Source organism: Rosa chinensis, chromosome 5 (assembly GCF_002994745.2).
Source record: "Rosa chinensis cultivar Old Blush chromosome 5, RchiOBHm-V2, whole genome shotgun sequence".
Taxonomy (NCBI): domain Eukaryota; kingdom Viridiplantae; phylum Streptophyta; class Magnoliopsida; order Rosales; family Rosaceae; genus Rosa; species Rosa chinensis.
In genome coordinates, this window is record NC_037092.1 from 58,856,062 (window position 1) to 58,883,238 (window position 27,177).

A 27,177-nucleotide genomic window follows, 5' to 3' on the forward strand; every position below is an offset into this window, starting at 1 on the left:
ACAACATGACACACATGGCTTGGAAGAGTGTACCGGCGGTTGAGAACATGATTCAGGAAGAAAAAGGGTACACTGTTATGGCGTAAAGCATAAAGCTATTACTCAAGAAGCAGAGAGAGAGAGAGAGAGAGAATTTGTCCAAGAAAAAAAAAACAACTACACCCATGATATGTGGTCTTCATTCAGCCGGAGAAAATGGATAAATGGATAACGTCAACCAGAAGAAAGTAGAAAGAAGGAGTGACGGTAATTTCCCTGTATATATTCCTCGCTACTTCCAAAGAGGATGCAAGTCTTTCATTTTGCGTGGGAATGGGAATGAGAATGGCCAATTTGTTTATCTATTTGACGGAGGGCGTTTACACACAATGTTTTTTATTTAAGTGGGCGCTTGCACTTTTTCTCCATTTCAGATTCTCAAATATCAGATTCTCTTCGTATTGAGGAGGGTTCTTGCCTTTCTTTAATCGTTTCTCCAGGATGATATGATATGTATGTAATTTCTCATGTATGCTTCGAATTAACTCTATGTATTTGCTTAAATATCTCCTTGTAATCACAAGTAATTTTTGTTTCATTTTGAATAAAGAACTGAACTTTGTAGAAGCTGTTTCGTTTTGACTCTGATTACTGGGAAAGATCAAAATTCAACACCATATATTCCTCTCTACTACTCATCTGCATGCATTTCTCTTTCTCTGATCAACACTACTGTTCTGTCCTTTGCTTCCAATATATTTTTTTTATCCTTCCGATGTATACTCAATAACTACCAATGAAACAATCAACTGTAGGACACCCAAAATGGTTATTGTAACCTATTCAAACAGCTATGGTTAAGGATTCAACCTGATCTCATACTATATATAGTCTGGGTTTAAGAGTTGCAGTAGAGGTGGTTCCTTAATTTTACTTTTCAGAACACATTATTAACTGATCACTATTATGTGACAATTGTTATATATGTTAAATAACGCCTAACCATCACAATTGATGTCAGGCCGGGGATTGTAATTTCACTTTGTTGGAAGATGATGAGAGGTTTTGCTCTGATCAAGCTTGCTTAGTTTGTGGTGTGTTTCTGTTGAGAGGGTTCCGGCTGCCCTTTGTTCGATCATCTGTCCAGGTATGATAAAAATTTCTCTATATGCTTCTAAGCAGATGTATATATTTCCTTTCTTATTGATCAGTAAATTTTGTTTTTCTTCGAAACTTTTGGGTAGAGAATTGAACTTTATATAGCTGCTTTATTCTCAGTGTGTTCCTGTTTCGTCCTCTACTTGGGAAATTAACGGGGAGCTCAATAGACATATATTAATTGATGGGGACTGAATTACCCTCCTCCTCATTTGCCTCTTCTTCAAACACACAATGGACATATGACGTTTTTCTCAGTTTCCGAGGTGAGGATACTCGTAAGAGCTTTACAGATCATCTATATGCTGCTCTAGACCAAGAAGGTATTTTCGTCTTTAGGGATGATGAAGAGCTTGATAGAGGACAACCCATTTCATCAAAACTCCTGGAAGCAATACAAGTTTCAAGAATCGCGCTTGTTGTTATCTCGAGAAACTATGCTTCTTCGAAGTGGTGTTTGGATGAACTCACTACAATTGTTGAGTGCATGGAGGATAGGGGGCAGATAGTGTTTCCAATTTTCTATGATGTAGATCCATGCGAGGTAAGGAAACAGACCGGATGGTTTGGACAAGCCTTTGCTGTACATGAAGAGTGCTTCAAGGATGACTTGGAGAAAGACAAGGCGCAAAAGTGGAGAGCTGCTTTGACTCGAGTGGCCAATCTCTCCGGATTTCATTTATGCGATAGGTACGTAACATTTACTAATTGATGATGATTAGATAAATAAGAAACCCGATGATATTTAGTTACAAGCCAATGTCTCCCCCTTTCTTTTTCCCGCAGGTATGAGTCAAAGTTTATCCAAGAGATTATGGGAAAGATAGTAAATGAGTTGAGCGGTACAATCCAACAGCCTCATTCGGATGATCTTGGACTTGTGGGAATTGACTTTGGTGTTGAGGAAATAATGAAGTTATGTTCAGCTACAGATCAAGGGAATGATGTTGTCTTTGTAGGTATATGGGGAATGGGTGGGGTTGGCAAGACAACTCTTGCACAAGCTTTTTATGATAAAATCTCTGATCAATTTCGAGATAAATGCTTTCTGAAAAATGTTAGAGAGATTTCTAGACGAGACAGTATTGTTGCATTAACAAAAGATCTCCTTTGCAATGTCTTAAAAAGGATGGCTGTGTATGATAGTGAGATAAGGTATAGATTTCGTCGTAAAAAAGTTCTCATCATTCTGGATGATGTAGATAAGTTGGAACAATTGCAAGCATTAGCTGGAAGCAAGAATTGGTTTGGTCGAGGGAGTAGAATCATTATAACAACCAGGGACAAACAATTGTTGATTGCTCATCATGTGGATAGATGTTTCAAGGTCAAGGAATTGGAAAGGGATGATGGCCTTAAGCTTTTCAGTTGGAAAGCCTTCAAGAATGATCAACCCCCAAAAGATTATATAGAGTTATCCCATAACTTTGTAAATTATTGTAAGGGCCTTCCTTTAGCTATTGAAGTTTTGGGTTCTTTCTTGTGTGGTCGAAGCCTTAAAGAATGGGAAAGTGCCTTTAGTAGAATACAAGAAAATCTAGACAAAGATATCATGTCTGCACTCAGAATCAGTTTTGATGGATTGCATGAGAAGGAGAAGCAAATATTTTTAGATATTGCATGTTTCTTCAAAGGACAGGACAGAGATGAGGTGACAATATTGTTGGAGGGTTTTGGTTTTGACCCAATCATTGGTATAAGTGCTCTCATTCGAAAATCCCTCATCACTATAGTAGGGAGTAAATTGTGGATGCATGATTTGCTTCAGGAAATGGGTTGGGAACTTGTTCGTGGGGAATGTCACAATGAACCTGGGAATCGTAGTAGATTATGGCAACCGGCTGATGTGCTTGATTTACTGAAGAATCATAAGGTAAGTGAAGATGGTTTTGTTAGAATAAACATAAAGCTAAATGTAGTCTTCATTTTATATCTTCAGTTATACATAAATATTATTACGTGCCAGTTCCGTATTTTTATTTTACCTATACTGATTAACAGTTTGCAATCTTTGTTATGATTACTATGTGTATATAGGGATCAGATGCAATTCAAGGGATGGTCCTTAGCTTGCCTCAAGAACAGAAGAAAGAATTGAAACGTGACACCTTGTCAAACATGAAAAAATTGAGATATCTTAAAATATCTAATGTGCTCCTTCCTCTTGGCCTCGATTATCTATCTACTGAGTTAAGAGCTCTCGAATGGCATGGATATCCTTCAAAGTTGTTGCCAAGAGCTTTCCCATCTGAGAAGCTTGTTCACCTCAACCTGTGTGGCAGCCATATCAAACATCTATGGAAAGGATTCAAGGTAACAACTTTTTCATGCATTTATGGGTTTTAGTAAATAGACTTCATAAGAGCTTATAGTTTTTCCATTTGTTTTCTTTTTACACAGTGTTTAGATAAGTTAAAATCAATTGATTTGAAGGACTCTGAAAGTTTGATTGAGACACCAGACTTCAGGGGTGTCCCAAATCTTGAGAGGCTGATTCTTGAAGGTTGCACAAAATTATCTAAGGTTCATCCGTCCATTTGCAATCTCAAACACCTTAGATTATTGAATATGAAAAACTGTGAAAGCCTTCGGATAACTTCATGGGACATCAGTTTGGAATCTCTCGAAATTTTCAATCTTTCGGGCTGTGCACGACTCAAGAGATTTCCAGAGATTGTGGGAGATATGAAATGCTTGTCTAAAATTTATTTAGATGGGAGTGCTGTAGAGGAATTACCAGTGTCGATTGAGCGTCTGACTGGTCTTACATTGTTGGATATGGCTCATTGCAAAAATATTTTGAGAATTCCTAGTGTCATTTCTAGTTTGACGAGACTTAAAACAGTCATTCTATCAGGCTGCTCTAATCTTATTGAAATTCCCGAGAGTATTGGGAATGTGGAATGTCTTGAAGAGTTGGATATAAGTGGAACTGCTATAAGGCAAATGCCAAGATCCATTGTGTATCTCAAAAACCTCAAAGAGTTATCCTGCTCCGGGTGCAGTGGTCAAGTTTCTACATCACTGCTCTTTCCCTGTCTTCCAGAACTATGCCCTGGACCGAACTTGTTGTTACCTGCTTCATTGTCTGGTTTTAGCTCTTTAATATCTTTGAATTTAAATTACTGCGATCTGATTGATGGAGCTCTCCCTAATCATTTGGACCACATGTCATCATTGGTGGAGTTGAAGTTACGGGGAAACAATTTTACAAGCATACCTGAAAGTATTTGCCGACTTTCTAAGCTTGTAAAACTTGAGTTGGGTGGCTGTAACCTGTTGCAGTCATTGCCAAAGCTTCCATTGAGTATAAAATCGGTTGGGGCAACTGGTTGTATGTCACTTAAAAGTGATTCTGATCAGTATGAAATATTTTGTGCTGGTGAAGAAAATGTTTGGATTAAGAAGCGCACAACATCAACTATATATTTCATTAACATTTCGTGTTCACAATTTGCAGCATGGCTGAACAAATTCCATGAGGTTAATGAGGTATACCCTTCTCTTTAAATATTTCTCTCCCAAGTCCTTGGCCAATCTTAAAATAAGTTGCAGTTTTTTTTTTACTCTCTCTCTCTCTCTCTCTCTCTCTCTCTCTCTCTCTCTCTTTCTTTTTTTTTTTAAACAGGTAGAGACAAGTCTACCGGTGAGAACTGCATATGGTTTATCAATTAGAACTCAAGAAATTCCAAAGTGGTTCAACAACAGAAGCAGCAACTGTTCTATAACAATCCCGCTTTCAAAGGACCTAATTAATAACAGTAGGCTATGGATGGGATGTGCTTTCTATGTTGGCTTGGAATTTGATGAGAATTTTGATACCAGCTGTTCTGATTTCAAAGTCAGGCACAAGTTTGATTGTTATTTTGATACCATGGAAGGTCCTGGTTACAAACAAACTCTATACCACGAGGTAAATGCCAAAGGTGTCCATTTGACTGGGTCATTTGGATATTGGATAATAATACCGCATCTGTGGTTTTCAACTAGGTTGAATGCCTTCAATCAGTGCAGTAGCATCGAGGCAAACACTACAATTGATAGCCCATGTGTGGAGGTTAAAATGAGTGGTGCCCGTCTACTCTACAATAGAACAGATTTTATAAAGTTTATCCAAGCAACAAGAAGCGAGAATCGTAATTCAAGAATTATGCAGAATAACAGTCTCTCTGTAAGTCTGTTGGCTGAGGATGGTCGCTGCAAAATTGACCCGAGCATTTCGTTGAAAGAACATCTTAGCTTTCTTCCTTCAGATTTAGAATGCTATGAGGTCTCTCTATCATCTATATTTCATTCAACATCAAATGCTTCATAATTGACCCAACCATTAGTACTCACTTATCTCTTCTTGATCATTCTTGTCGCACATCATATTTTCTTTATTCAGGGGGTAGGTGTTGGGATACCCAAGTACTACCTTATTGAAGGCAGAGTCTTTCATCCTCAGACCTCGTCTCTGTTAGGAGAAATCCTGCAGGTCTCTCTCTCTCTCTCTCTCTCTCTCTCTCTCTCTCTCTCTCTCTCTGTCTCTCTCTCATGGTCATGGTCACAAATCTAATTCCAATTTCTTTTTATTGAATAGATATATTCTGGTCAGCACTACGTGTTTTATAAAGAAACTTTTCCTCAGTATGGAATTCCAGAATGGTTCTGTAGTGTGAATGGTTCCTCGGCAGCCTTCCCGCTAAATCCTAAGAATGGGTGGAAAGGAATAGCTGCATGTGCCGTTTTCACAGTCCCTGACAATTTGGATCCTGAAACGCCTCACATAGGCTGTCGTTGGGAAATTGGCCATCAGAGTGGCGGAATAATTGGAGGCGTCACTGAATCTCTGATTAGTTTGAAGGTTCGTGGTTTCATGGCTATGTTTTATGCATCACGTGGGTCACTTTCACATCATATGTCAAATGATTACACTTCCATCATCAAAGCCAGGTTCTATAGTACCAGCAAGAACATAACGGTGCAGAGTTGTGGGTATCAACTTGTATCTCATGAAAATATGGAAGAATTTATGGAAACAATGCTGCAATGTTCAATCACATCTCAGACTTCGCAGTTGTCAAAAGATACGAGTATAGAAGAAAATAGGCCTACAGCTAGTCGTCTAAAAATAGAAAAGGAGAAAAAGAAGTCTTCCGGGAGATCGATTTGTTGCATCTCGTGAGCAGGTGTATAAATTAACTAATCTCGATATCATTTTTTGGGTATTGTCAGAGTCTCAGTTGTTGTTTGTCGGCTTGACTTGATGGGCTTGGCCCAAGTTGGTATCCCTCTGTGGAAGACCGTGTGAGCTGCATGTGCAAGGTTTATTGCACATATGTAGTAATGTCGATATGTCTTTGAAAAGGGCCGTCATGGATGATTAGAAGAAGATGAACAAATTGAAGCCATCCCAGAATACTCATAGACCCTCTTCCTCTCCTTGTTGGTGACTTAGCTAATCCATAATTGAAGCTTCTTGAGTTTAGGTATTTGTGTTGCTTTGTATTGTATATGAGAAGTAAGTATTTTTCGTCTTCTCTATTTGAATCAAGAGAGAGTTAATAGGTTTTAGTGTAGTGGAGATTTGGGTAGAGAGAGTTGCTCATAAACTCTAGTTGTATATTTTTTCATATTGATCATAGTGGAATATCTTGCCGGCTCCGAAAGTAGATGTAGCTCAATCACACCGATTGAGTGAACCACTATAAATCTTGGTGTTTTTTATGGTTTGTTTATTGGTTGCTTTCTTTATCATTGTTTGTTACTCTAAGAGTTCATATCAATACCCTGTTTGTTACGTTTCCGTACAACATCAGTAACACCCATTAACACTTAATTTCTTGTAATGTTTTTGCTTTTTGCTAATATCTGTTGTAAGTTGAAGCGACTCTTATGACATGCTTTCCATAAGCTACATTCAGGCAATGTTTTGGCATCCCCACAGGGAAAACTCTACGGTACATGCCTATTAGCTTTATAGCTTTTAAAGAAACGTTTAAAATGTCAATTAATGTCATTGATGAATGTTCTCAGTGATAGCATCATTTGCGTGCTAATATCAACTTTTATGCATGTCATGCTTTCCATAAGCAACATCCAGGAAATGTTTTGACATCCCCATGGGAAAACTTTGCGACACTAAAGTAGGCAAGTCCAAAACAAAGATTAGATTTGTTCCATGTAGTGGTAGACTAGTTCAATTTTATATTGAACTAGTTTACTTGATGTATTGGTACATTAATATACCGTAGCTCTGAACCTCACCATGGTTGCTCTCTTTGAGCGACGGTATCAATTCACCGATTAACAATTTTGAGTTCTTGAATTGATAATCCATTGTTACTCAAGTGAATAACAAAATTTTGTTGTAAAGAACCTATTTTATCTGCACATTCATCATAAAGCCACAATATCAAAGACATCAGGGTATTAACATTCATTCTGCAGTCCCAACGTAAAGTAAACACCCTGCACTGAAATGGCAGATACCATCGTCTATAACCATAATCTGAAATAAAATCACACATACAAATAATAGGAACACAATCTCATGCTCAAGAATATAATCAAAGCAACTACGTATATGCATGAGAATAATGTCATTGTTTAACTAGCAAGAAAACTAGATTTTCTGCTCCCGACAAAATCTTTAATTGGTTGTTAGACTATAATTGCCTTATATGGATTGTGAGATGGACATAACGTTACATATGAATAGAGTTAAGAGTATTCTTAGCAGACTCTCTATTTTGACTCCTTATCTATTTTGGAGAGCATGTTTAGTTTTTTATATATTTTACCAGCTGCACCAGACTCCTAAGTAGCTCTTTATTATAACTTTTAGCTATCTTGCTCCTAAATATAGAGAGCGAGATGAGAAATAATTTAAAACATTCACTTTATGTTATTTTATGTAATTTATAAATATATTTGAACTATTTAATCTTCATTTAAAAAATAATATAAACTCAAAATTAGATAAAATAGATAGCACTAATACAAACGTATTTCTAAAGTGGCTAGCTAAAATGACTTTTTAGCTATTTTGACTAAAATTTGACTCAAAAATGGCTAGCATTTCTGAAGATACTCTAAATCACAATCCTTATCGTAGACAATCTGGATAGTAATAATGGACAAACTTGTTTAAGAATAAAGGATTTGAGAGAGATTGATGAGAGAATTGTATGTTTTATTATTGAGAATAGGAGCTCTATATATAGGGATTACAAAACACATGTTCTAATGATATAAGGAAAACTATTCCGAATAGGACTAGAAATTCTAGAACATTATCTCCTATTACAAACATGAAACTAATCATAGTTTGATTAGGCACACATAAATCGATTTCCTTCAACAGAACTGTAATTTTTGTTTCTTAAGTAAACCTCATGAATTCCTTATGTTTTGTAAGCAAGGATGTAACCACATAGTAGGCTATTTATTTGGGCTATAGCCCAAGGCAAATTTGAGCCCAAAAACTGCTAAGTATAGGTAATATCATCTCACAGCCCAGAGTAGCCCAAATAAATAAATAAATAAATAAATAAATAAATAAAAATATATATATATATATATTATAAGTCGCAAAACCTGAGTCTACTGATTCCTCGTCCTCATAGTCTCAAACCACAACCCTACTACCACTCTTGCGACCGCGAGTCCTCCACCTCCTGTTTCCCCTAATTCTCAATAAATTGATAAGCATGAAGCTACTGACCTTGCTTTCTCTTAATTCTCAGTAAATTAACAAGCATGGAGGCATTGATCTTATGCAGGTTAGGCTATGGAGACATTAAAAACAAAAATTGGCATTTGCCCAAAATAAGGGACACCAATAAACTTAGCCACCCAATTTTCAAATTCTAAATACGTCCTTGTTTGTAAGCCTAAATAAGTTTTGCATCCCTACCATATTGCCCACCATCACAAAAGAAACAACCTTGCTTGGCATATGCTTGCTACCTTAACCACAAATAATTATAAGTATGTAATTTCTCATGTATGCTTTAATTAGCTATGTTTTTCTTATCTATTAATTTTTTGTTTTAATTTTCTTGTTCTTAATTTGAAGGGAAAAAATCAGGAATGGTCACTGAGTTATGACATATTCAACACTTAACTCACTGTATTTTCAACAATATCACATAACTCACTCAATTTTGAAACCGTCTTTCACTCACTACCGTCTACTTGGTTGTTAAATAATTGACCACATGTAACATATTGAGGGATAATTTTGTCCAATCAACCCATTCCTAAGTCTCTCTCTCTCTCTCTCTCTCTAGTAGAAAAGAATACTTCAATTCAAGGTTAATTCGATAATTCTATTCATCCCACAATGAGGGTATATATACAAGTACAAAAGAGTAGTCTAACTGTAATAGGAAACAATCTTTCCATAATTCCTAATTAAATAAAATCCTAATTGCATACAGATTTACAGCGATTCTACACTCCCCCTCAAGTTGGTGCATAGATATCTATCATGCCCAACTTGTCAACTGAGCTGTCAAATACCTTCCTGGACACTCCTTTAGTAAGAACATCAGCTAATTGCTCCTCTGAGTTTACAAATGGAAAGCGAATAACCTTTCTGTCAAGATTTTCTTTAATAAAATGACGGTCAACCTCCACATGCTTTGTTCTATCATGCTGAACTGGATTATGTGCAATCTCAATGGCAGCTGTATTATCACAATGCAAATCCATAGGCTTTTTAAGCTTGTAACCCAGGTCCTTCAAGACATTACGAATCCACAATATTTCACATACTCCATGTGCCATACCTCGGAACTCAGCTTCTGCACTTGATCTGGCAACGACTTTTTGCTTTTTGCTACGCCAAGTGACAAGGTTCCCTCCAACAAAAGTGAAGTACCCAGATGTAGAACGTCTGTCCGTTTTATCACCAGCCCAATCTGCATCTGTGTACCCAACAACTTCCAATTCATCTTTTTTCTGAAACAGTAACCCTTTACCTGGCGCCCTCTTCAAGTACCTCAAAATACGAAATACTGCATCCATATGCTCTTCACTAGGACAATGCATAAATTGACTAACAACACTCACAGCATAAGCAATATCAGGTCTAGTATGTGAAAGATAAATCAACCTTCCTATAAGACGTTGATCCCTCCCTTTATCAGTTGGCACTTGATCAGGATAGATAGCAAGTCCGTGATTCATCTCAATGGGTGTCTCGATGGGTCTGCAGTCCAGCATCCCCGTTTCAGCAAGTAAATCAAGAACATATTTCCTCTGTGAAAGTGAAATCCCCTTCTTAGACCTTGCAACTTCAATACCCAAAAAATACTTCAGTTGTCCCAGATCCTTCATTTCAAACTCCTTTGACAAATACTTTTGTAATTCATTTATCTCTTTCGGATCATCCCCTGTAACAATCATGTCATCAACATACACAATAAGAGCTGTAATCTTACCACTCTTGCGCTTGATGAACAAGGTATGGTCAGAATTGCTTTGTCTGTATCCAAAGGCTTTCATGGACTTTGAAAATCTTCCAAACCAAGCTCTTGGAGACTGCTTCAGGCCATACAAAGACTTCTTCAATTTACACACCTTGCCAACGTCACTTAGGTAATTCTTAACACCTGGGGGCACATCCATGTACACTTCTTCTTCCAAATTCCCATTAAGAAACGCATTCTTCACATCAAACTGGTGCAAGGGCCAATCTTTGTTTGCTGCAAGTGAGATTAGAATCCGGATAGTATTAATCTTTGCCACAGGTGCAAAAGTCTCCTCATAATCAATCCCATAGCGTTGTGTATATCCTTTGGCAACCAACCTCGCCTTGTATCTATTAATAGTTCCATCTGCATTAAGCTTCACAGTAAATACCCAACGACATCCTACAGTCTTCTTTCCAACCGGCATAGGTACTAGCTCCCATGTTGCATTCTTTTGAAGAGCTTCCAATTCTTCATTCATCGCCTTTGTCCATTTTGGATCCGCCAATGCATCCTGCACGTTACTAGGAATAGATACAGTAGATAATTGATCAACAACAAGTGCATGTGACCCAGAAATCCTATGGTTAGACATAAAATTAGCTATAGGGTATTTAGCTTTGGCTTTGACATCTGGTTCATATTGTTTCTTAGGAATTCCCTTGGTAACCCTTTGTGATTTCCTAGGTTCGACACTTTCTAACCCAGAAGACTCATTACAGTTTAGGGGTACCTGAGGTGGATCATTCTGACTGGGATCTTCAGTTGGTGATGCAGAAGGGGAAATATCTTGTGTGTGAGCTTCAGATATGTCTTGATTTTGATTCAAACTATCCAAAAAAGTTGTCTCTTCCGTCTCGGAATTCACAACACTCTGTTTGGCAGTTACATTTTCTATTTCGGAATTCGCGACACTTCGTTCGGCAGTCGCATTCTGTTCGGTAGTCACATTTTCTGTTTCGGAATTCGCAACACTTCGTTCAGCAGTCGCATTGTCTATTTCGGAATTTACAATGGTCTGTTCGGCAGTCACATTGTCTGTTTCCGAATTTCTACCTTCAAATCTATCCTCCAAATTTTCCAAGTCTTCAAAGACATCAAAATCAATAATAGAACGAGAACGAGGATTCCCTTCACAACCTCTCTCCCCCTGAAGGGAAGACTGAGAAGCTCCCCCTGAGTAGTAAGGCTCGGATTCACGAAAAGCAACATCAAGAGAGACATGTATAGTGCCAGTGAGAGGATCATAACATCGATAACCCTTCTGGAAGTCAGCATAACCAACAAAGATACACTTACGGGTACATGGATCAAGCTTGCTGCGTTGAGGCTTGGGAATATGAACATAGGCTGTGCACCCAAACACCCGGGGCTCCAAATTAGGCATAGAAGGGATGGTCAAAAGTGTATGAAGCTTCTGATGAGGATTCTGAAACTCAATCACCCGTGAAGGAGTACGGTTGATAAGATATGCTGCTGATTTTACTGCTTCTCCCCAATAGGATCGAGGTACATTCATACCAAACAAGGAAGCACGAACAACTTCCATCAACTGCATGTTCTTCCGTTCTGCTAAACCATTCTGTTGAGGAGTATAAGAATTGGAGGTTTGATGACGAATTCCATGTGACCGGCAAAACTCAATCATAGGGCCATTCACAAACTCTCCACCATTGTCAGACTGAAACACTCTGATGGATTGTTGATACTGAGTTGCCACCATTTTGTGAAATTCGGTAAACATTCCAAATACATCACTCTTATTCTTCAGTATTGACACCCATGTCATGCGAGTGCAATCATCAATAAACGTTACAATATACCGAGCTCCAGAAAGAGAAGGAATTTTCGCAGGACCCCAGACATCGGAGTGAATCTTCATAAAAGGAACAGGACTTTTATTAAGACTTGGTGAATATGAAATACGGTGACTCTTGGCCAGTTCGCAGATGTCATAGTGGAAATCTAAATCACTAACAACTGAAAACAATTGAGGTTGCAGCTTCTTAAGATAACGAAAGGATAGATGACCTAAACGGCGATGCCATAACCATACAGCTTCCTTCGCATTCTCTACCCCGTTGATATGATTAGCCTGTCCCAAAAGATGCTTCTGTTTCTTTCCAGTCTCTGTCAAATCCAGATAGTATAATTTCCCCCTTCTAACACCATAACCAAGAATCCGTCGAGTCAGAATGTCTTGAAACACACAGAAAGACGGATAGAATGTCACAATACATGCAAGAGCTAAAATAACTTGACCAACAGACAAGAGATTATAAGCTAGTGATGGAACAACTAAGACAGATTCAAGGGTTAAGGTATCAGATAAAGCAATAGAACCTTCTCCGGTGACCGGAGTTGGAGTACCATCAGCAGTAGAGACAATGTCTTGAGGGGAACGTCTAAGGTTTTTCACAAGACTTGGGTCATTGGTCATATGGTCAGATGCACCTGTATCAATTATCCATGTATTATTCAAAGTAGCCTTACCCTTCATACCTGACTGCGCTACATTAGCGGAGGCATTGTCGAGATGCTCTTCCTCTGTAGTAGCAATAGCCGCCTTGCCCGGATTCTTTCGCGGTTTCCTGGTGAAGTCCCACCAATCAGGGTAGCCAATCACTTCATAGCACCGCTCCTTGGTATGACCTACTTCCCCACAGACAACACATTTTTTGTTTGCGTATGGGTTTGGTTTGTCATGAGGACGGCGTGGAGAAGGACCTGAGAAGCCTGGAGGAGGACCTGGTCGGCGTTGAACGGCCATTGAGGAATTTGGGGTTTGTTTTTTTTTTTTTTAGGTTTGGTTTTTCTAGGGTTTCAAAAAATTCAGGGATGGCTTGATTTTAATGGTGGTGGTACGCAGCGGTTTGTGGTGTGCTTTGGGATTCAGGATTCAGGATTCAGGATTCAGGATTCAGGATTTAGAATTCAAAGGATGCAGGCAAGTTCAAAGGATTGAACCTGCTCTGATACCAAGTAGAAAAGAATACTTCAATTCAAGGTTAATTCGATAATTCTATTCATCCCACAATGAGGGTATATATACAAGTACAAAAGAGTAGTCTAACTGTAATAGGAAACAATCTTTCTATAATTCCTAATTAAATAAAATCCTAATTGCATACAGATTTACAGCGATTCTACATCTCTCTCTCTCCCTCCTCCTGTCACCTCCAACCCGAAAGCCCAAGAGTCAACAACTAACCTCAAAATTCATTAATTTTCATTGAATATTTAAAGATTTTGTTTTTGTTTGGGGGTGAGGAGAGAGAAAGCTCAATGTTTTCAGATTTGATTACATCTGAATGAATACAAAGCTTGGGGCTTTTCACTACTGAAATAATGGAAAAAGAGAGAGCAGGGGGGTAGAGGTGTAAAGGTCCACTTTTTCCTCTTCTGTTGGTTTTAACCTTTTTCTTTTCTTGGATCTTTGTTTTCTTGTTGCTAAGATCATTTAACTCACTGAATCAAAGTGCTTCTGCTTCTTCTTCTCTCATGAAGTTCAAGCCTTTATTACTTTGAAATAGCACAGTCAATCAAACCAGCAAACCCAGAACACACTACAAGAAAAATGACCTTTTGCAAGGAATTTTTTTCCTTGTAAAAAACTGAAAATTCCTTGCATTAACTCAAATGCAAGGAATATTCCTTGCATTTGAGTCCTTGCAAAGAGGCCCTTGCAAAAGAGCAAATACAACAACTTGAAAATTCCTTGCATTTGAGTTCACAAATACAAGGAATTGTTCATCTCAAATGCAAGGAATTCTGAACTTGAGGTTAACTCTAGTTAACTGATATACAAGGACAATTCCTTGCATATCATTCCTTGCATTTAGTATTAAAAAAAAAAAAAAAAAAAATATAAAAAAAAAAAACTTAAAACTGAATAATAGAAAAGTACCCCAAATGTCATTCCAGATTTTTTTGTATTCCTTGAATAAAAAACAATTAGTTTATTTGTAGATCATATACATATGCACAAATAAAGCACCAGACTAAAAGTTAGCAATTGCAAATCATTGAAGCTTGGAGTGAGGTAAATTCTGGTGCGGGGAAAGTCATCAATAGAGCACCAACTCATCTGCTCTCGAGATCTCTTCAACAAAACTTTCAAGTGGCCATTTCCTTGCTTCAATATGAGAATACCGGAAGAAAGCCAGTTCATTAGAGTTTAAAGCTTAGGTACCTAATTAAGAAAGATACTTAGTCACATGAAAAGAGTCGATTGCACCTAAACTAACAAATCATCAAACATTGAAATTCAATCATATAAATCAAATTATGTGGCTTCATGGAGGAACATCTATAGGTACTTTATAGACATATTCAAGCTAAAATATGAAGTACAATTGCAAGATTTCATTTAGACGCAGCCACAGTACCTTGGTATATATACAGCTCAAGGAACTAACCCATCATACTACCATTTATACCATAACAAAATTAGTTGATTACAATACAACAGCTAATTTCAAAGTTCGAGCATGAAATGATTCTCATTTAATGAAGTGTAGATTGGTTTGTTAAAGTGAAGTAATCACCTACATACATATATATTTGGGGATTTCAGCCATAATCTTGATAGCAGATTTATCAAATTTGGAGTATCGGCTTTGTTGACCACCTTCGCATCCACTACTACTTTACCTACACCACCTAACATGAATAACTAAGTTAACTCTTATCACTGTTCTACTTTATATAATAGTTTTTGTACAAGACAATGTATGGGAGTATCACATTTGAAGGATGGTTCTGTAATTCAATTGTAAAACTCACCGTGTAAGATCCATGACTGTATATAGGTTCGGCTATATTGTTCATACCTTTCAAGGCACACTTCATCGAGTCTCTTCTTCATAAACATGCCATTAGCTAAATAGAATAGTTAATATGTATAAATAGGGTTCTAGGACAAACACTAAACACTAGCCGAGAATGGGTAAATCAATTGAATCTGAGGGGCGTAAAAACTCACTTCTTTGGTGCTTAATCCCCTGATAACTTCACAGCAGCAAAGCTTGTACAGGGACTCTGCAATGGCACTCCAACCCATCTTGCTGAACATAGCACAACGTTTAAAAGAATATAGCTTTGAATTGTTAGAACCAAAACAAAGGTTTGCCCAGTTAAATTCAAATTTAAACCACCACTTGTTCCCTTAAATTCAACACCCTCGCAAACTCAAGCACACCATTCTGCATCAAAAGGTAAAAGTAAAAAATCACCAAATATCAGGTAAAACACAAACAAACAAACAAATATAATTCAGGCGAGTATGAACCTGTCGCTTGTTGTGTTCTTGGACAGCAAAGAGAGCGATACTTCCCATGCTATTCTGAGAAGCGCAGAATCTTCAAAACCACCCAAATTCATTTTGATGTGGGGTCGTCCCTGCAAAGCCCCAACTCAAAAATTTCATAGACCTTAATAACCTGACAAAGAGAAAACTTTAAAGAAGCAAGAGAGCAATTGAGAGCGCATATATGAGATGAAAGATATTTGGGGCTACGGTGTTAGGGTTTGTGTTTTAGGGCTAGGGATTAAGAGGCAATGGAGCGGGATTGGAGTGTGTAAAGGAGAAGGATGGCCAAAATAGTGCCTGAGGTCAATTAACTTGTCCATCATGCATATGGTGAGCCATGAAACTGATAAGCACAAAAAGAATATATTCAAAAACTGACAATGAAGTTGACAAGCTCAAAGCAAACTTAATATGTGATCATTCAAGTGTTTGGTACAACTCATCTATGAACCCACTCTTAATATGTCACTGACAATAAAGAAAATCACAACCCAGCAAAGTGCTTAGTACAACTCATCTATGAAAGCACTCTTAATATGTCACTGACAATAAAGAAAATAACAACCCATCAAAGAAACAAATATACCTCTGAGCCCTGAAACCAAACAGAAAAACAAGAAAACCTGCAAAAAGAAAATCACATACCAGTCAACCAAAGGTACTAATTAGGTCACCGCCCCACCAATAATCTGGTATAAAATTACCTGCATATACAAAGAAGGTCACAAAATCAAGTTAATAAAAATACATAAAGTTTCATATGTAGATAAACCAACCAGACGTGTGACTGCCAACACATTGAGTGCAAGAGAGAATAGGATACCTGAACATCAAAATGACGCATACCAAGCTTCTGTTTCACAGCTTCACAAACAACAGCAAAAGCCTCTACAAAAAGTCACCACTTAGAATCCGAACACAATAAATGCACAATCTTGGTAACAAGTAAACTCTAGACAGAAAGCAACCAGCTTGAATATCCGCAAGTGTCTCTCCTCGTCCCAATCTCCGCTGCAGTTTTATCAGTAAGCTACAACAAACAAACAAACAAAACCCATAATTCAAATCACCAAAACAATCTCTTACAACAAGTAGAGTCGATTAAAGCCAGCAAACCTGGTCGTTAGTGAGCCTTTGTAATTGTGGCTCAAACGAGTTGACAGAATTGACAAGGTGGTAATAGTCCCGAACAACCCAGCTGTTCAAGCTAGTCACTCATCGTTCCAAGTCTTCCCAAGTCGGCCCAGGTTTTCCTGAAACAAACAGAGAGGTGAGTGAGGCATATCATCGAACAGGTGGTGCGTAGTGAAGTCAGAGAGTGGGGAGGGCAAAAAGGGGAGTAATTTACCTTGAGAGAAGCGGCAATGGGGGCGCGAGAGAGAGTGAAACGACAGCGTGGAGGGCGGGAGGAGGTGGAGAAGGAAGAGAATAAGGAGGTGGAGTGGTTGGGGAAGGGGAAGGTGGGGCGTTGAGGGAGCAGTTTGAGGGAGAGGAAAGTGGGGATTTGGAGACTAGCAGTAGAGGCCATGGTGGGAACTGTAACTGGTTGGAGATTATGACATGGGGTAAGATTTGTATGTAACATGAGTCGGATAAGAGAAGAACTAGAACTCAGTTCGGAAAGCCACCGCCCGGATCCTACCGGTCACCGCCTTCGCCTTCCTTGAGCTTGGTTTTCGGCCTGCTAGCCACCGCCGCATCGCCGTTTGAGGCCAGGCCGGGCCTGCCGTCATCCAAAACGGCGCGAATCTCCACAGCGCGATGCAACTACTCGGTGAATTTCTGGGTAATAGCCTCCTTGATCTTAGGGTTCGCGTGCCTCTGCGTAGTTTCCAGCACTGGAATTGGGAATCGCAGCAATCGAATTTGAAATTGAAATTGGAAAGGGGAAGATGAGGGTTCTAGAGTTTGAATAAGGGGAAATTATGGATCGGAGGGTGATTGCTGGAATGGAGAAACCCTAGATGGCTAGATACTGGTTTGGTTGGGTATGAGAGCAATTGAGACTAAAATTTGGCTCTAGGGCGAATTAGCAGTGGGAGAGAAGAGAGAAAAATGGAGAGATGGAGAAACACAGGAAGAGACGGCGAGAGTTAAAAAAAAAAAAAAAAGATTCAGATTTTTTTTTTTTAGAGCAAACCTAAGGGCGCCAAAAATCCCGCTCAACCAATGCAAGGAAGTGAATAGAAAATACAAGGACTTTTATTTATTTTTTTATTTAAATAAACAAAATGCAAGGACTTTATGTATTCTTGGTATTATATCCAAAATAAATGCAAGGACTTGTATAATTCTTGGTATTATCAAACCAAATGCAAGGAATTTTAACTCCTTGCATATAAACCCGTTGCATATACTCAAATGTGTTGTAGTGACAACACTAAACAGAAACCCGAAACCGTAAAAGATCGACATGGAGAAAAGCATGGATCCTCGGCTATGGCAGACCTATGCCGGCGGCAGGGTCCAAATGACTCCGGTGAACTCCAAAGGCTTCTACTTTCCTCAAGGCCACGCCGAGCCTGCCCAAACCACATCGATTTCCCAGCCTCCGTCAGAATCTCAGCTCTCATTGTCTTTTCTTCCTCTCACTCCCACTCTCGTCTTTCTCTAGTTCTTCCCTTTTTTGTTTTGTGATTTGAGAAAGTCGGGCTTTGACTCAATTAAACGATATTTTTACAATGAATTGGACGAAAATGACCCTTTCAGTTCAAGATTTAATGGATAATAAACGTTGTTAGACGATAGTGAGTTATGTGAAAGACAGTTTCAAAATTGAGTGAGTTATGTGATATTGTTGAAAATATAGTGAGTTAAGTGTCGAATATGTCATAACTCAGTGACTATTCCTAAATTTTTTTCATAATTTGAAAAATAAAATAATTGAATTTTTTCTTTTTTTTGAAAATAAAATGCTAGTGTGGCTGCCTCAAGTTTTGATTAATGAAACTGCCGAATACAATGGGGGGACATTGAGCCTAAACCCCTTAATTACAATAAGCATTGAGAGAACGTCCCAAAATGATATCAGGAGTCTCTACAAAACTCATATATTCTAACATGCACCAATTAGCAAAGAGTTTTCTATTGGCTACTCCATTTGCTTTGACATAGTGGTGACATAATGGAAAGATAACTCTATCACGAAGAAACAACATTACAAATAGTATAGCTTTCCAACTATGTTGTCATAAGGAAAAAAATCCGGCGACACTATGTTTCATTCTGCCACTAGGAGGTAACTCCCATCTAACAACGGCACGCCGCCTCACTAGGCTAGATGTAGACCGAGTGAAAGCCCATTCAGCCCTACTAAAGAAAGGTAGGGATTTATTAACTGCACATCGCCACTAATTACTAAAAAGTAAAATAAATTAAAAGCATAAAATAAAATATAACCAAGCCTGGCCAGATGACTAAGTCGGGGCCCACATTCCAGTCAAAGTAGCAAAGTGGGAAATGCAACCCACCAGGCCAGCCTATGAGGACCTTACCACCAGCCTTATCACCATCAGACCATGTCACCCCCATCGGGGCACCACCCTCCTTCCTCCCCTGTCACACCTCTAACCCAGATCTTGAGCGCAGCTCAAGGCCATAGACAAGGAACTTGCCACTAGTCCCCAAAACCATACCAAAATCATATGGGTCCATTTCATTGATCGAAACCAGTGCCCTATGACCACCAAGATCCAGCCCCAGATTTACCCCCGCCGAAAAGCCGCCACCCCTCCGCCATTGAAATAGCTTGAGAATGGTTCCCTCTGGCCTGAAAAAATATCCAGTCCAATCCAAATCAAACACCAATCTCACCCCGACATTGATCCAATCCCGACAGCTATCCGACTAAACAACGATCCAGTCTGATCTAGTTCCCCATGGCTGACTCGGTCCAATCTCGACACCAAGTCCTTTTGCCGCTGCTCTCTCCCTGATTCACATGCAATTTATATGTGTTTCTAGCCCTAATTACCTTGAAATTAGCGAATACTCAAGCATTATTTCGTAGTATTATTTTGCTTTCTTCATTTCTAAGAAATTATGGTCAAGAAAGGGAAAAGACGAAAGAAAAGGAAAATTCGAGCAAAAAGTCAACTTCTGACTAAAGCAGGAAAAGTCAACTTGTTGACCGTCAGGTCAACCAAGTCAACCCGATCCATTAGCAAGAAGTCCAAGACCAAAGAAGTACACAAGTGAAGACCCAAGCACATTTGTATTACATATTTATATTCAAATTTCAAATTCAAAATGGAGGTAATGACAATAATAATTGTTAGACCACACATAGAGATGGCAATGGGGCGGGTTAGGGATGGAGATCACAATACCATCCCCATCCCGGGGATAATTCTCCACCCCCATCCCTGCCCTAATCCCAATAAAAATATATTGGGGATTCCCCGTCCCCATCCCCACTGGGGACTAGGCCTCCAAACCCACCCTAAATCCCCAATAAGAATTTAATAAATAAAATAATTTTTTCTCATATTGCCTTTTCTAAAATCAAAATCTACAACAAATAAAATTATAACATGATAATATTCATAAATCATAATTCAGTTAGGGTTAGAGAGAATAATAGGAACGGTTGGGTTGTTGTTTATGAAGGAAGGGTTTATACGGTGCCTTTTATATTGTAAAATTGTAGCCATTAAAGTAAAGTAGTAAATGTATATATTTGTGATTTATATTATAAAAAATATCTAATATAAATTAATACATATATATAATTTAAAATATATATAAATTAAATATATGTATATATTATTGGGGCGCATTTGGGGATGGGGATCACAATACCATCCCCGATCTTAGATAGCGGAGATTGGGGATCTCCATCCTCATTCCTCATTTGTCCCCAAATTCTCCTCCCATTAGGACAGGTATCCTGACAGGACCCTCCCTGAATTTCACCCTGAAATCCAAGGTGGCCCTATGGGGCCCACTTTAGGAATAACTCTACCAAAAATTCAGTGGAGTCACCCCTAAAATGGACTACCCAAAACCTGTAAAAACACATTCACACTTCAAATAAAGCATCCTTATTCTTCTGGAGTCACCCTGCTCCCCAAATCCCAACAACTCCACAAAAGCAACTGAAATCTGAAAAATACAACATAAAACAAATACGCAATTGTAGCTACTAAACTTTACAACATTTGTCCCACACTTTATCAGAGCAATCTAAAGGAGGAAAAGAATTCAAGATACAAGTAGGTTCAATAAATAACCTACAATATAGAAAACCACAGCAGCAGATGCTATGCCCGAATCCTATTATGCCAAACCAGCTACTCTGCAGACTGAGCATTTAAACCGAATGGCCCAGGGGAAAGTAGATAAAAACATTAGCGTGAGTGGACAAAAATAAATAATTGTAAAGAAGAGGGAGTTTATACTTTCCCACATATTTAAACTTATAAGACCTCGATGCATGCAACGTTTATAAAACGTATTTCTTTAAACTCAAAATCTCGTGAAAACATACCATCCCCGCTGGTTAAGAGAATCGGAACAACAGGGTGTGGGGAAGAAGTCATCACCATACGAGTAAAAGAGCCTCCCAGGCTCGGGTCGGAGTGTCCCACACTCTTGAGCATCTCATGCTCTGCTCAACTCACCCACAAACACAGAGTAGGCAGGGAGGAGTACTAATAGGCTAGCCAACAATAAAATAATACGACCCAAGTATGGTGGGTTAAAATCATACGAAAACCGAAAAACCAATAAAGCTTCCCCAAATCTCACGAGAAAAATAATATATATCTCTGACGTGGCCCCACACGCCAAAATATTCTCGAATTCATAAACCAATATGCGAGGTTAAAGTAAATCCTTGAATCCCAACAAAAATCTCATTTTCGAAGATCCTTTGGGAAACTCAAAATCGACGAATGAAAAAAATATTTAATTTCGGAAATCACCACAGAAAATAATTCATCGAAAATCATTCTAAATTTTGAGTTTAAAATTGAGCATAACAATTTCTAATCTGAAAGTCCAATCGAACAAATAATTGAATATTTAAAAAGTCGGATAATATGTTCAATAATTTTAAAAGGGTAATTTAAAAAAATTCTTTATTCAGAAAATAATTGCATGCATTATTTAAAATCAAACGTCCACTTGTAGTATATGGCTAACATGGTATCCAAGCGTAAGAATCCTCATCAAGTGATGAGTCAGTACCTCGTCCTATACACAATTATATTCCATAAACAACAATTCGACAAATAAATACAATTCTAAAACGAAACCCGAAAACCCCTACGTAAACCAACATCTCCATTTCTTTCCGGATTCAAGCCAAACTTCACTACTAATATCAATCCGTCAATTAAAGCATTCCATATCGGAAATAAGGGAAATCCGAAGGTCGGATTCCCACAAATCGACATCCGAAACTCCAAACTTCGGAAATTCATAATCCATGTCAAACTTCTCCCAAAATTCACCAAAATCACATATTCCACCTCTACAACAATTATAGGATTTAATAGGCTAAAAAAATCAAAATTAAAAAGCTGTCCTATCTGCCGCCTCCGCCACCAGCTCCAATGGCAGCCAAACTTTGGCAGCAGCTTCGTCTCAACCATATGAACAGCTTCCTCAACTACAACCATTTCAAAAAATGGCCGGAAGTACCTCAATAATCAAGGAGAAGCTTGAACCCGATTCGTAAATAGTGACCCAAAACTTCCCGCCGTTAGTTCTTCCTCCACATTTCGATTCTTGGCAAAAGCTTTGGGGAGGATGCTCTTCGTCTCAATGCTCTCCTAATGGACCTGGTCTGACGATTTTTGGTGGCCGGAGTTGCGTGATCAACGTGTTGACTCAAAACGGGGACGTGGAGTTCCCGACGATCTCCCGCCGTTTTCCGGCCAGGGAACGTTGTTCCACCGCCGCAGATCAGTCGAGGATGAGGAGAGGAACCGATGCCCAGGTGGCCGGATGAGAGAGATGGTCGGACTTGTAGTGGAGAGAGAGAGAGAGAGAGAGAGAGAGAGAGAGAGAGAGAGAGAGAGAGAGATGAAAGTTACTGAGCTCCACAGTAAAAATTCAAATATATATTATCTATCATGAACAGTAATTTTGGTATTTCGCTTATAACTTTCGCATACGAACTCCGATTTTTACGTACCACATATGCACATGCTCGGTTTAACGTCGTCTACAACTTTCATGAAGGAAATTTTCTCAAATTTTGACCCAAACAAAAAGTCAACTTTTAGGGCCACTAAAAGTATTAAAACAAAGTAAAAAGTGAAAATAGTTGTCGTTTACCATCCAAATGACTAGTAAACGGTTAAATTGAGATACGGGCCGTTACATATCCAATGGAGCTCCTCTCCGCTGGGGATTTTTGTCATTCCTACCTCACACACAACACACATGTAGATAAAGATATTTATGTTTTCCGGTGATGATCCTTGAACAACTTAGAAAATTGATTCACATTTTGGAGGCACACACAAAAGTAGTTGTACACAATATATAAACATACAAAAACATCAAAACCTACATAATGAGGAATTTTCTCTAGTTGAGATAGACTTGTATAGAGACGTAGAATTGCACCGAGTATATGAATGCTGGTATATATTACGTATGCTCGGAACAATTACAAATTTAGTGTATCTACACTTGCGATTAAATACACTGTACTGGAGTTCTATGAAGGTGTTGATTGTGATTGAAGGAACAAAAGTTTCAAAGAATTGAGTATACTCACCATTTAGCTGTTATCATTTTTTTCTTAAATGGCCTACTTAGACTGAAGAAGGCATTGTGTCGTTACCAACTCCATATTACCCAAAAGCAAATGGTCAAGCAGAAGCTGCCAACAAGGTAGTTATCAACGTTCTAAAAAGAATGATCAATGACAAGCCACGTGATTGGCATAACATTTTGTCGGAGACTTTGTGGGCACTTCGGACTTCAAAGCGGTCTGCAACCGGAACTACCCCATTCGCCTTGACATATGGCCACGATGCCATGCTCCCAGTCGAAATAAAGATTAAGGCTATACGGGTGGCAGAACATAACAATTTCACAACCGGGGACTATACGCAGGCTATGTTGCAGGAATTGGAGGATCTTGATCAAGCTATATTGGACGCTTACAACAGTACAGAAGCTCAAAAACGAGCTGTGGCACGAGCTTATGATAAGCGGGTCAAAGGAAAAACGTTTGCTGAAGAGGATCTGGTTTGGAAGGTAGTACTACCTAAAACTGCAAAAGATCATGTTAACGTTAGAGATCCAAAGGGGGTCTCTAGTCAGCTTTAGAGAGAGACACACACACACGATGTATAGTGGTTCGTCTCCGCCTTAGCGGGAGACTACGTCTACTTGAATATTGTACTATGTGTGTTTGGGCCTTGCAGCCCAAGAGGATTACAAAGTGTGTAATGGGATGATGTTTAAGTGGGAGGAGGCATTCATTTTATAGGTGAAGGAATGCTCTTCCTTTACATGGTTTTCGATGTGGGACAAGCAACCACCATTTCTAGTCTAAAAAGCCTAGTTGTGAGGGCATGTTGGCAAGGTCTGGAAGGTGGCTTCCCGGCGACGTATTTGCCGCTTTCGAATATCGTGGCGTAGCTTGAACATAGGGCTACAAGATGCATGTCTCGGTTGGGCCTCACCACAGCTTGTGGGTGTCCCAAAGTGGGTGTTACTTATGCTTGGTGATGTAGCAAACTAGCCTTGCTAGTAGAGGTATCTACAAGTCCCTGAAGTCCTCGAGTAAGAGGAGCTTCTTGGTTGGGGAGTTATAATCATGAAGTCATCAAGCATAAGTAACCGGGCGGCATGGAGCCCCTACAAGTCCCCGAACTCAGTAAGCAAGAAAGGACTTGTAAACCTGCATAACAAAGTCAAAAACAAGCATATGTAGAATGCTCGTTGCATTGGTTATCGTTCGTATTAATGGAATGCGAAAAGAATTCGATTTGTAGCGAACAACAAATGGTAGAAGAATTCAATATTCCATTAATGTGTATGAACATGTAAAATATTGGTAGTTGTATATGTGGATCTTATGGCCATATAACATGCACAATAGATAGTGGCAAGTATAATGGGTGTCCAAAGAAAATTGTGGGAGTAGTCCTGGTGACATAGTATGAAGCGTTTGTGAACTTGGGGCTTAAGTAAAACATGTTGGACATGATCGAGCAAGTTGGATGTAGTTGAGTGTGTAGGCGTTGTGTGAGCATGCGGGGCGTGGCCCAAGCGCAAGTCGTGGCCATACTCAATACCCAAGTGAGTCATAACCCGAGCAAGTCGTTTATCCGAGCATGTTTAACTAAGTCGTAAGTGTCACAAGCTTCTAGATGAATGTCACATGAAAGTGAATCTAAGCATGTATGTGTGTAGCATGTACTTGTAGTAAAGTTGCTAATAACATTTTGAAGGCATGCTTAAGGGTCATGGAGACATGTATAGACATGGCAATAGCTCTAATTGCAAGAGCGGAAGAGATAAGATATAGTGACTTATCTTATACCGATTTGGAGCGAGTTGGATTTGGCATTAATATGAGTACTCAAATCATGTTGGAGTTGTCCAAGCATGACGCTCCATTGCAACGGCGAAGCACCATAGTGGAAGGATGATGATTTCGTTACTTGGAGAGGTGATCGGTGATTATGTCTCCTTGAAACAAAATAGGTGATTAGTACATGTGTATGTAAAAGCAACGCTAATAAACAATTAATGTGCTTGTTTATTTGCATATATGTACCAACAAAGCAGAGTGTGCAAGTAGTGCGTTTGAAGACAAAGCCATTGATTACTTAGAGATCGATTTTGAGCCTTTAGAGTGAAAGATGAGTATATGGAACTTATTATGTATAATAGCCATTGACACATGGCAGCTATGCCGTGGGCATAGATAATAAGGATGTGATATATGGCATAAATGTGATATATTGTGTATATATGCGCAATGTGTCTGTTATGTGGCATAAAGGCAGTGAGGCAAATTAATTCAGCCCTTTAAGAAGTAATTAATGTCATGTTGATATTCAATCGAGTTTTTGCATCTTGACAATAACAAAAACGACAATAGATATTTGCTGTGTGTTGAAATGAGCTAGTCATTATGCATGGCCAAGTAGTTGCCGACATACAAATAGATATGGAGTATGTATGAATAGACCTGTAAATGGATCGGATTTGGATCGGATCGACCTAAATCCAAACCCGTTTACTTAAAAAAATTTTTGATCCAAACCCGCTCCGTTAACCCGGCGGATCATTGATAGCTCGATCCAAATCCGTATCCGCCGGATTAACGGATACCTGATCCGTTAATCCAACCCGTTTATAATTTCAAATATTTTAAAATTTTAAATAGTAATATTAAATTTATGTCATGATACCTCATAAGATATTAATAAAATATTAAAACAATATGAAAAGTATCATCAAAAGTAGAATTACATTATCAAAATTCTTAATGCTTCTTGGAATCTTGGGTGATGAACTATCCCTTAGATTTCTGCAAAAAATTTGTATTAGAAATTCTTCATATTTTATATTTTATATTTTTTAAAAATAATAATATATTAATAAAAAATAATATTTTATTATTACGAAAACGGGCCGGATCATTAACGGATAGGATCGACCTAAATCCATATTTGATCCGTTAAATAAACGGGTTAACAGATTCGGATCATTAACTGATCAACGGATCAAAATTTTCGATCCAAACCCGTCTAATAGCCATAGATTTGGAGCGGATCTGGATCAAAATCAGGTCCATTTACAGGTCTATGTATGAAGCTGCACTATGCTAGACATGGTATTGAATATAGTATGTCAGTGAGTGACCCCACTTGTGCGATACGTGTGCATAGAAGACAATCATAGCAAGACATTGAATGCGATATTTTGGGCTTTTGAGATAGTCATTAATTAAGACAAGCTCTGCACTGATGCTTAATTGTAATCATAATAGAATAGTTGGCATAAGCAAATAAGTGAAGTGTGAAGTAGCCTTATGTGTGAGTTGACTGATGAATGTGCCTAATTAAGTAACATGGCAGAGAGACCATGCAAGTGGCACAGCAAGTCAAATCAATTACACGTGTGGTATATGTTGGATTTGTATCAATGAATTGAAAATATGCTTCTACAATATATAAGTAATTACAGCAATAATTTATACAATAATATATGGATTACAATACTCAACATGTATCTGAGATAAAGGAATTGTAATTGCAAGAGAAATTGACTTGTGATTTGATAGAGGCT

The 27,177-nt window shown here is 38.5% G+C and overlaps 1 protein-coding gene and 1 long non-coding RNA gene across 7 annotated transcripts; one reads left to right on the forward strand and one right to left on the reverse strand.

Moving 5' to 3' along the window:
• Positions 1-45: 45 nt before the first annotated feature.
• Positions 46-6,788, forward strand: LOC112166172 (TMV resistance protein N). Of its 3 annotated transcripts, none has more exons than XM_040506256.1 (9): positions 46-492; positions 1,001-1,126; positions 1,243-1,827; positions 1,924-3,010; positions 3,175-3,450; positions 3,538-4,629; positions 4,766-5,407; positions 5,525-5,614; positions 5,720-6,788. In XM_040506256.1, exons 3-9 carry the CDS (start codon positions 1,322-1,324, stop codon positions 6,302-6,304), a joined length of 4,278 nt encoding a protein of 1,425 aa, XP_040362190.1. In that variant the 5' UTR covers positions 46-492; positions 1,001-1,126; positions 1,243-1,321; the 3' UTR covers positions 6,305-6,788. The 3 variants fall into 3 exon arrangements, with proteins under 3 accessions (XP_040362190.1, XP_024158713.1, XP_040362191.1); XM_024302945.2 differs by having other exon boundaries at positions 1,258-1,827; XM_040506257.1 differs by lacking the exon at positions 46-492 and adding an exon at positions 789-895 and having other exon boundaries at positions 1,258-1,827.
• A 7,728-nt stretch (positions 6,789-14,516) lies between these two features.
• Positions 14,517-16,708, reverse strand: LOC112167557. Of its 4 annotated transcripts, none has more exons than XR_005800257.1 (4): positions 15,889-16,708; positions 15,384-15,802; positions 15,154-15,251; positions 14,517-14,790 (listed from the first exon to the last, which is right to left on the reverse strand). It is a non-coding gene; the product is annotated as an uncharacterized LOC112167557 (long non-coding RNA). The 4 variants fall into 4 exon arrangements; XR_005800254.1 differs by having other exon boundaries at positions 15,154-15,260; XR_005800255.1 differs by lacking the exons at positions 14,517-14,790; positions 15,154-15,251 and having other exon boundaries at positions 15,308-15,802; positions 15,889-16,252; positions 16,555-16,708.
• Positions 16,709-27,177: the final 10,469 nt, after the last annotated feature.

Excerpts from the sequence above, each read along its gene's own strand:
- LOC112166172 (XM_040506256.1), top strand. The coding sequence starts at position 1,322 with ATGGGGACTGAATTACCCTCCTCCTCATTTGCCTCTTCTTCAAACACA. Across the intron at positions 3,011-3,174 it reads ATTTACTGAAGAATCATAAG|GGATCAGATGCAATTCAAGG; the intron begins GTAAGTGAAGAT and ends ATGTGTATATAG. Across the intron at positions 5,615-5,719 it reads TGTTAGGAGAAATCCTGCAG|ATATATTCTGGTCAGCACTA; the intron begins GTCTCTCTCTCT and ends TTTATTGAATAG.